Raw genomic sequence first — 10,076 nt, 5'->3', positions numbered from 1 at the left:
TCTCTCTCTCTGTCTCTCTGTCTCTCTCTCTCTCTCTCTCTGTGTCTGTCTGTCTGTCTGTCTGTCTGTCTGTCTGTCTCTCTCTCTCTCTCTCTCATCTCTCATCTCTCATCTCTCATCTACCTCAACCTCTTTTCTATACCAGCCCCAACTCCCAACTAACTTCCTTATCATCGAATTCTCTCACAGACTGAAAACCATGCCTGGCACACAGTAGGTGTCCAGTAAATAGTGTGTTCACAGACTAGTAAAATTCAAGTGGTTTCCTATTAAAAATCTCTGGACACAGAAGTCTTTGCCAAGCACACAGTGATAATGAGCTGTATAAGTAGCTGGCTAACACTGCTGTCAGAACCCACAAAAGGACAAGGCAACAGATGAACTCCAAACCACCTTCTCTGCTTGCAAAGCAGTTTGGAGCCCCAGATTTCCTCTGGGAGGGTGAGCGGGAGGGAGAGGTTAGAAGAGGCTAGAATTAGCTGGAATTAAAATCGGTAATGAAACTCTGTCCAAAGACATTGCTTCTCGGCTTACCTGTGGTTTGGGTTCTGTTGTTATTTGTTTTCTTTTGTCTTTAATTAATGAAGCAAGTTGCAAGGGCAGGAGGGGAAGAAGGAGGTGACTAGAGGAGGGGAAGGCAGGAGGGGTTAGAGGCTCCTGAGTACCTGTCATCTCTGTGACGTGCACAGCCGGCTCTCGTTGTATTTTAAATGAGATCTCATCCTAATGTAGACACTACATCTGGAATTACGATCCATCCTGTGATCTGCCACTTTTACATATATGCACAGGGGAGTGGAGCGGTTTCCATAGAGAGGAGCGATCACAGCCCACTACGAACAGTACCAGAGAAGACAAAGCTGCAACCCTGAACAGTCAGAAGTTCAGAGGACCTGCAGGGAGTAGCCTCCTGGCCCGGAAGCTGTGCCCCTCGACCTGAGCATTTCCACTCCAGAGCAAAGTCCACTTACAGGTAAGGCTGTCCTCGGAACTGATTTATGAAGTGTAAATGTATTTTCTCTCAACAAGGGCTGGCTGGCAACTAGACAGCTGAGTTGTTAGCAGCCCCCGGTGGGAACTCATGGGAAAAGAGTGCTGAACTCCATGGCCAGGCTTGTGTTAAATCCGCAAAAATTGGTACCAGAGACACCAGGGAGAAATTATTCAGGGTGCAAAATGACCATTCTGAGGAAGTGGCAGATCCAATGCAGTTTGTTCTCTCTCTCTCTCTCTCTCTCTCTCTCTCTCTCTCTCTCTCTCTCTCTNCTCTCTCTCTCTCTCTCTCCTCTCAGCCCATGAGATGAGCAGGACACAAATCCATAGGTAAACCTATACAGCAGGAGCCTCCAGGGAGGCCAGGGCATAGCAAGTGAGGAAACTTTTAAATTTTTCCTGGGAAAACCGTAGACAGTAATTTTGCAGCACTGTTTTCTGCACATATGTGTGCAGAAACACATATGCGTGGCTTCAAAGTAAGAACAACAACAACAAAAGCCCTGTGCCTCAAAGAACATGCTTCTCCTTCAGTAACACGTAATAGCATGTATCTGCACAGACAATACATCTAAAAGGAGAATGGGAACTATGTTTTCCTGCAAATTAATCTCCTTAAGCGCCTAAATGCTCATCTGAATGTCAGTTTATGTAACAAATATTTATTGAAGATGTGATTTAGTTTAAGGCTCTGTTGGCTCTCTCTGCTGCTACCGAGGTTCTCAAGAGTCCCAAGGAACCACAGGGAGAGAAAATCCCCACATCACAAAAGCCTGGCACATCACAGAAGGAAAGGCCAAAGAAATACAGAATTTGAAAATGGCCCAGGTCTTTAAGGTGCTGGCTTGCTTACTTCAGACTGAGGAGCAGCCAGTAGGGATGGGTTCAGTCCCAAGATGGGCATGGATACAAAATACATTGAGTTTTCAGCAGTATTTGTGATTCTCCTATAAAAATCTAAGCTGGTCCCTGCACTGCATCAGTCTTAGGGAGAGCAAATGGAGTGAGCGTCACAGTGTAGGAAGGCTGTGTGTCAAGGGTGTGTGTGCCCTAGAATCTCCTCACGGCTGTACACTCACTTAGAGTCGAACCAGCTCTGTGATGAACCAGCCTAGGGAGTGCATGGCTAGAGCATACACTCTCACACATTGGCTGTTTGACTTGAATTCATCACTTAGCCTTTGTGAGACAGTGTGGTCACCCCATTTGCCCAACAAGGACATTGAATTTCACAGGGCCAAGGAATTTGTCTGAGGGCTTCAGACAAAGGACCAGATTTCTGTCTCATTCCGAAGTGTGTGCTGTCATTAAACCCTGTGACACACTCATAGCTGCCCTGTGTATATATTCAGATTCTTTAAAGCAAGGTTCATGGATTTTTGTCATGAAATACTATAAAATATAAAATGCTTAGGATTCTAAACAAAGAAGCAAATAAATAAATTACTTTAAAAGGAAAGAAAGGCGGCAACTACAACATGCCTCTAGGAACGAAGGAACTGTTACAGGAAACTATAATGAGTGCAGGGGGGTTGTATGTATGTACGTGTGTATGTGTGCATATATGAATGTGGATGCATGAATCTGTGTGTATTATATAAATGCATATGTGTGAATGTGTTTGTGAGGAATGTGTGTGGGACACAGAGGTTTCTTCAGAGAACTGAACTCAAGCACAAAGGCAGTCTGAGCTGGGTCTGGTGACTCTGGCATACTTTCCCAGTACTTGGGAGTCTGAAGCAGGAGGTCTATAGCAGGAGTTTGAGGCTAGCCCAGGCTACATACTGAGTTCCATACCCACCTGAGCTAAAGAGTAGGGTTCATTTCTACAGCCTAAGGAAGTCTGAGATTGCCTTGAGCCATTCCTATTCATCTACTGGGAAAGGGCATGGTCAAGGTCATATAGGCATTAAGGTGAGTTTAGAACCCAGGCTTGTGATTACATGTCCCCTGTCGCCACTATATACCATACCTTCAGATAACAAGACAGCCATTCTCACTGCTGTAGGTCCAGCAGAATCCCTGTGTTGATTTACTTACAGAACATTTTTTGCATTTTTTATTGAAAATACAATACATGCCAACCACAGTTTCCCCTCCCTCCACCCCCCCTAGCTTTCCCATACACACCTCCTCCTTCCCCCAGCCCCACCCCCCACTTCTGCCAATTGTTCTAAAGGACAAGCACAGATGGCTAATTTTGAAGACTAGGAAAGTGGCCACATATTTACTTAGTACATGTGTTATTGGCTTTGGGGGGCCAGTAGCAACTCTAAATTAAACAAGCTAGAAATCCCAGACTGACAAACTCTCAGACTGTAAAGACCATCAGTACTAATAGACGGCTAATAGTTCTGCATTGTTCTGATAAAATACTTGATGTGGGTAACTTCAGGGGAGAAAGAGCTATTTTGTCTCTCGGTCCCAGATGTCTTAGCCCGTCATGGCACAGCAGACTAGAGAAGCTTCCATCAAGATAGAAAGAATTCAGACAGGAAGCAGCCAGGGGTAATATAGCTCCTAGGAATACCCATGTCCCCCAGTGACTTGGTTTCTCCACCTTCTGAGTTTCCAGAAGTTCCCAAAAGTACCTCTAACCACACACCAAGTACTCAAATCCACAAGCCTTCAGGAGCCAGTGCATATCCAGAACTGTCAGAAGGGTGTGTTAAAACACAGATTGTTGCTCTCTTTATCTTGATTCACTGGTTGTAGAGAAAGACCTGAGAAATGTTTGCAGTTGAAACAAATTTCCAGGAGATGCTCATGATGCTTGTCTGAGGATCAGCTTTGAGAAACCTCTGAGAAGGAGGCCCTTGGTCCTGTGGAGACTCGATGCCCCAACGTAGGAAAATGCTAGGGTGATGAGGCAGGAGTGGGTGGGTAGGTTGGGGACCTCGCTCATAGAATCTGCAGGAGGGGTATTGGGATAGGGGGTTTGTGAAGGGAAAACCAGAAAGGGGGATAACATTTGAAATGTAAATAAATAAAATAACAACAGCAACAACAACAACAACAAAAGCCAAACCACCTCTTCCACCGGAAAAAAAAAAAAAAAAAAAAAAAAAAAAAAAAAAACCCAAACCCCCCCTTCCCCCGGAAAAAAAAAAAAAAAAAAGAAGAAGAAAAGAAAACTCCCAGGTGATCGTTAGAAATACTCTATTGGACAATATACCCCGTGTCCTCCTCAGACCGAAGTCCCTCTCACACCTGGTTTCACATCCTTCTTTTCTACTACAGGGAGCAATGCTGATGCCCACCTACTTCCTGCTGCTGCTTCTGCTGCTCCTAGGAGGTCCAAGGACAAGCCTCTCCCACAAGTTCTACAACACTGGACCAGTCTTCAGCTGCCTCAACACAGCCCTGTCGGAGGTCAAGAAGAACAAGCTGGAAGATGTGCCCTTGCTGAGCAAGAAGAGCTTTGGCCACCTGCCTATACAAGACCCCTCAGGGGAAGAAGATGACAACCAAGAGCACCTCCAGATCAAAAGAACTTTCTCAGGGGCCGCGGGTGGGAATGGAGCTGGGAGCACCCGGTACAGATACCAATCCCAAGCACAGCATAAGGGGAAGCTGTACCCAGACAAGCCCAAAAGCGACCGGGGCACCAAGTTCACCCTTTCCCTTGATGTTCCCACTAACATCATGAACATCCTCTTCAACATCGACAAGGCCAAGAATTTGCGAGCCAAGGCAGCTGCCAATGCTCAGCTCATGGCACAGATTGGGAAGAAGAAGTAAAGCAAAGCCCAGGCACGAGGGTAGCACATCGAGACAAGGGCCCCGGAGTAGAGGGTAAAGGAAACTGAGGACGTGCCCTCGAATTTCAAAGGACAGTCTGTTTTCCCAGGCTGCTCCACTGCTGTGCCCCTCTGATCCTCTCTTGCTTCCAGTCCGGTTTCCCTTCTCTGTACATATACACTCAAACGCAGTATTGCTCAGCCCATATCCACAATGGAGGTTAATGTCTCTCCCCGAATTCTGTGTCTGCTTTCTGGTTCCCTGTAACAACAGACAAGTTCATGTGGTGCCCCTCCTTCCCAAGCTCCTCCCAGGTGTCCCCATGTCTGCAGAGAGAGCTTTCAGGCTCCCTCCTTGTCCCACATTGGTCTGAGCCTCGGCAGAGACACGGAGATGCACAGCTCCCCCTCTTGATACCAAATACCTCCCCTACTTCCTCATCTGGATTAAAGTCAGTGGCTTCTTGAACTTGTGCTTGTCTCTGCTTTTCTTCCACCAAACTCTGATCTTAGAATAGGAAAGGCTAATGAGGGATGTTGCAGACGGGTGAATTCCCAGTTTTTCCGGGGAGCAGCATCTGCTAAAGAGAAAAGGGACAATTGAGAGTTGGTCAATCGGCTTTCGTGGCGTCTCTGTAATATGGTCCCACAAAAGGAGCATAATTTAGGGTTTGTTTCCGAGTGGGCATCAGGACTATGGAAGAGCAGGAAACTGTAACATTCAACTACCTCCCTAGGTATGGAGCCATGGAATTTTTTCCCCCTTGGTGTGTGTGTGTGTTTGAGTCTCTGTGTATGTGCGAATATATGTATGTTACACATGCATATGTGTAAGCATGTTAGCATTGTAGGGGGCACCTGTGTGTTGATGGGTGTCTTAGTCAGATGCAGAGGCCATGGAGGGATGTTCCTTACTGACTTGCTTCCCCTGGCTTGCTCAGCCTGCTCTCTTATAGAACCAAGACTACCAGCCCAGGGATGGTCCCACCCACAAGGAGGAGCCTTTCCCCCTTGATCACTAATTGAGAAAATGCCTTACAGATGGATCTCATGGAGGCATTTCCTCAACTGAAGCTCCTTTCTCTGTGATAACTCCAGCTATGTCAAGTTGACACAAAACTAGCCAGTACAATGGGTGTGCCTGCATGTGTGTATGCATGTTGAAGGTGGAGACTGGTGTAGTCACCTTCCTGGATAACCCCCCAGACATACACACACCTTATACATTGAGGCAGGGTCTCTTACTTAAACCCATAGCTCACTGATTCAGATAGTATAGTTATCTAGATTGTGCTGGGGATCCTCTGTCTCCCCCTCCCAGAATCTAGGATTATAGAAAACCCACCACGCACATCCTCCACCTCCCTCCCCCCAGCATTTTTATAGAGATACTGGAAATCCAAATACTTGTACTTAAGCTTGCATGGTGTCTTAATTTTTTTCTATTGCTGTGATAAGACACTATGGCCATGGCGAATTATGAAAGAAAACATTTATTTTTTGCTTACAGTTTTGGAGGGTTAGAGCCCATGACCTCATAGTGGGGATCATGCCAGCAAGCAGGCAGGAAAGCATGGTATGGAGCAGTAGCTGAGAGTTAACATCTTGAGACATGGCCAGAAAGGAGAATGGCAAAATGGCAGGTTTTGAAACCTCAAAGCTTGCTTCCCCACCCCCCACCCCCATGACAAACCTTTTCCAATAAGGACATGCCTCTGAATCCTTCCCAAACAGTTCTACTAACTAGAAATCAAGTATTCAAACATATGAGCATGTGAGCCATTATAAATCCAACCACCACACATGGCAAGTACTTTACTCACTGAACCATCTCCCTGACCCCTTCACTAAAATCTCTTTGAACCCACATACCTACCCAATATAGTACAGGGCACTGCAGAAGATCCTGATGTCTGTCTGATGCAAGGGGTTGGGGGCTTCTGCTTTTTGAAAGCCAATAGTCTAAGTGAATGAACAGAAGCAAATCTGGAAAGAAGTCAATGCCGTCACAATGCTACCAATGATGAACTTGAGAGGGAGGCCAGTTGTATAAAATTACAAACATATTCATAGATTCATGTGAAGAATCCAAAAATAAGAATATTTAATATGAATAAAATTTTTCTAAAACTGGACCACACTAAGAACTCTGGTGGCCTCCTGACAGCAAGACTCAATGGCCAGATCCCCAGAAAAGAAACCATGGTCTTATTGACCTCTACACAGTGACAAACCATTAAAAACACAACCTAACACCACACACACACACACACACACACACACACACCATGAGCATCAGCATCACTACCAAAGGTAAAGTCAAAATAAAAGTGAACCTAGACTACAAAGCAAGTTCCAAGACAACCACAGCTGTTACACAGAGAAAACCCATCTTATGAAAATGAGGCTGGAGTATAGCTCAATGATAGAAATTTGCCTAGTTGTTTGCAAGGCCCTTAATTAAAATCAAGTACACGGAGAAAAAGAAAGATGGAGACAGGAAGAGAGAGAGAGAGAGGCAGATGGAATGAAAAAATTTGGAAAATGTTTGCCGCTTGTGCAAAAGATACACAGTTTTCTGATCAGATATATAAAGAGCTACTTTAGAAAACTGAAATTAATAGGAAGGAATCCAAAAGAAAAACAAGGACATGACAGATCACATGAACACACATGAATGTGCAAAGACAAATGAGCTTTAACTCTATTGAAAAGTTCAACTTCATAACAGCCACACTATTACAACTACCACACATAATGTTCTCATATCCCATATGGGCAAGTGTCTGTAAGTTTCACAACACACTACACCGGTGATTTTAACAGCCACTCTCCTGCATTATTTGCCAACATCCCTGCAAGTCAGAGAGAGAGAATTTGGAAATATGCAGTGAAATTATAAAGTTTTACATTCTTTGATTTAAGAATCATTCTTTAATAAGTATTACAGGAAATTTTAAACCTTTAATATTTTTAAATTTTAAATGCCACCATCTCCTTAGATTAATACTCAAAGCACAGGAAAATTATTTTTTTCTGCATATTACATGTGCATGAGAAAATCTTGTAAGGTCGCTAGTGTTCCTGAAACTAGGCCTGCTAAGCATCTAATTACTAACTTACTCAATTCTAATGAGTATATTCCAAGGTGTGTAGGTTGATTTTTCAGTTTTGGAGTCAGAGATTGAAGACAAGAGACATTAAAATGATAACCAAGGTGACTCTGCTATGAACTACAGAGTCACATTCATCTGCTCATGAACTCCCTTTTAATCAGTATTGTGAGCACTAGAAACACCAGCCATCCTCCAATTCGTAGAACTAGGAGCTTAATGAGCTGCAAATGTGAAAGCATTACAAAAAAGCATCATATCAATCAGGGAGTTAATAGTATGTCCCCAGCATGCGAGTTTACAGATAATGAAAATGTGCCGATGATTCATGAACTAGGACAGTTGTCCAAATCTGAAACTCATCACTGAGAATAGATAAAACAAAAGGTTTCCTTTCAGAGAGCTTCCACCCAACAGTTCTGTCTGTCTGCACACACCATTTCTGACTTGAGATTAAAGAGTACCTCTAAACAAATTAACCATAATCCCTTCAATGCATGGGAGGTAGAGATGGCCATATCCAAAGACCACCATCACTTTTATCTAACATGCCCAATTCACTTGGTGCTGGTAACTTTGGAGGACAGCCATCAGTCACTGCCAGAGGAAGTCCCCTGGTCCTCCTGAGTTCCCCCCAATCAGAGGGGAACTAATGCACAGGTGAGGAATAGCCTCACCAAGCACAATAGCATAGATATTCAGCTCAGTGGTAAACTACTATGACTAAAGAGTGTTTAACTACTTTAGCAGCCATGGTAATCAGTAAATGACACGAAGAGAGCTATGAGCACACAAGAATTAGACACTGTTCAGGGAACTTCCATGAGCTCTAGACAGATAATAATTTGCCATTTTCCTAGGACACAGTTTTGAATTATTCTGTAACACAGATGTGCACGAACAATTGACAATCTGATGAGGGAACCTCACATATCACCCAGTATTTGAGAACTCACAGAGAAACTGTCACCTCTAATAATGGCCATGCGTCCTCTTAGGAATAATGGTTTCAAAGGAGTCACTTAGGTTTCCTACAATCAAGTAGGAGAAATTACTGATCAATGCAGAAGTGCACAAAGGCTTCAGGCCTCCCCTCTGTGAGTAGGTTTTGGTTGATCATGTCTTAAGGAATATTGGAGGGCCATGTCTGGATCAGAACCCTGCAACTGTGGCATGGACAAACAAGAAGGTGTTGAGGACAACCAATTGGGTGGAATACATTTATTATGCCACATAACTCACATTTAAATTACATTTTATTGATTGTGTGCATGCTCACACAGAAGCATGTGATGGCAGAGCACAAATGTGGACAGCAGATGACAACTTGCAAGAGCCACTCTCTTCTCTTCCTCCTTACAAGAGCCACTCTCTCCTCTTCTTCCTTACAAGATCCACTCTCTTCTCTTCTTCCCATGTGGAGTTCCCACGGATCGAACTCAAGTCATACAGCTTGGCAGAAAGCACCCTGACAGGTGAGCCACCTTGCTGGCCTTCTAAAAGACTTTTATATTCCACTCATTTCTTTCCCTCTCCACCTTCACTACAGAAGGCTCTCTGTGAGAACAAGGACTATGTTGTTTAGTGTTGTGTCCCGAGGAGCTACACTAAGGATAAGCATATGGTACATAAGTGGTTAACAAATTGAATGAAGACATCTCAAACTTCTTGTAGTATAAAAAGGTTACACACATTTGACTTTAAACTACAGTGTCCACAACATCTAAGAGCATTTGACTTAGAGGAATTACATTAAGCCCTTTAACTCATAATTGAATTATGAACATTTTATAAATAAGTTAAATATTGTAATGTTGAGTAATGATTTTTCTAGTTTATGAATGTTCTTCAGACAGTTTAAGGATAATTAGTGTGCTTATAGTTTAAACTTAAAAAGTATAACTAAGGGTTTGTGAGTTTGTCATACTATTACAGTCCTTAAAAAGAAATGGAGTATATTAAATTCATAGTCAATCTCAAATATTTAACGCCATTTATTGAAGTATAAAATCAGTACCAACAACATGTGTTGATTCCGTACAAACAAGTTATAGTTTTGCCTCACTGAATTGCTGGACAGATGTAGCAGCTCCTGTAATCTCAGCATTCAGAAAAAGAAAAATGGAGATCACAGAGCAAGCTGGGTACTACACTAGCAAGCCCTGAGCTCATCTTGGAGAACTTACCTCAGCAAACAATGAAGAGAGTGATCAAGGAAAGCACACACCCA

At 43.6% G+C, this 10,076-nt stretch overlaps 1 protein-coding gene across 1 annotated transcript; it reads left to right on the top strand.

Moving 5' to 3' along the window:
• Nucleotides 1-461: 461 nt before the first annotated feature.
• On the top strand, nt 462-5,202 carry Ucn3 (urocortin 3). Its single transcript, XM_021181106.1, has 2 exons — nt 462-973; nt 4,234-5,202. The coding sequence occupies exon 2, from the start codon at nt 4,240-4,242 to the stop codon at nt 4,732-4,734; it is 495 nt and encodes a 164-aa protein (XP_021036765.1). The 5' UTR covers nt 462-973; nt 4,234-4,239; the 3' UTR covers nt 4,735-5,202.
• The last annotated feature ends 4,874 nt before the right edge of the window (nt 5,203-10,076 follow it).

This window comes from Mus caroli, chromosome 13 (assembly GCF_900094665.2).
Source record: "Mus caroli chromosome 13, CAROLI_EIJ_v1.1, whole genome shotgun sequence".
In the NCBI taxonomy this organism is placed as follows: domain Eukaryota; kingdom Metazoa; phylum Chordata; class Mammalia; order Rodentia; family Muridae; genus Mus; species Mus caroli.
The sequence above is the reverse complement of the archived record's forward strand: the minus strand, read 5'-3'. Positions and strand labels throughout refer to the sequence as shown.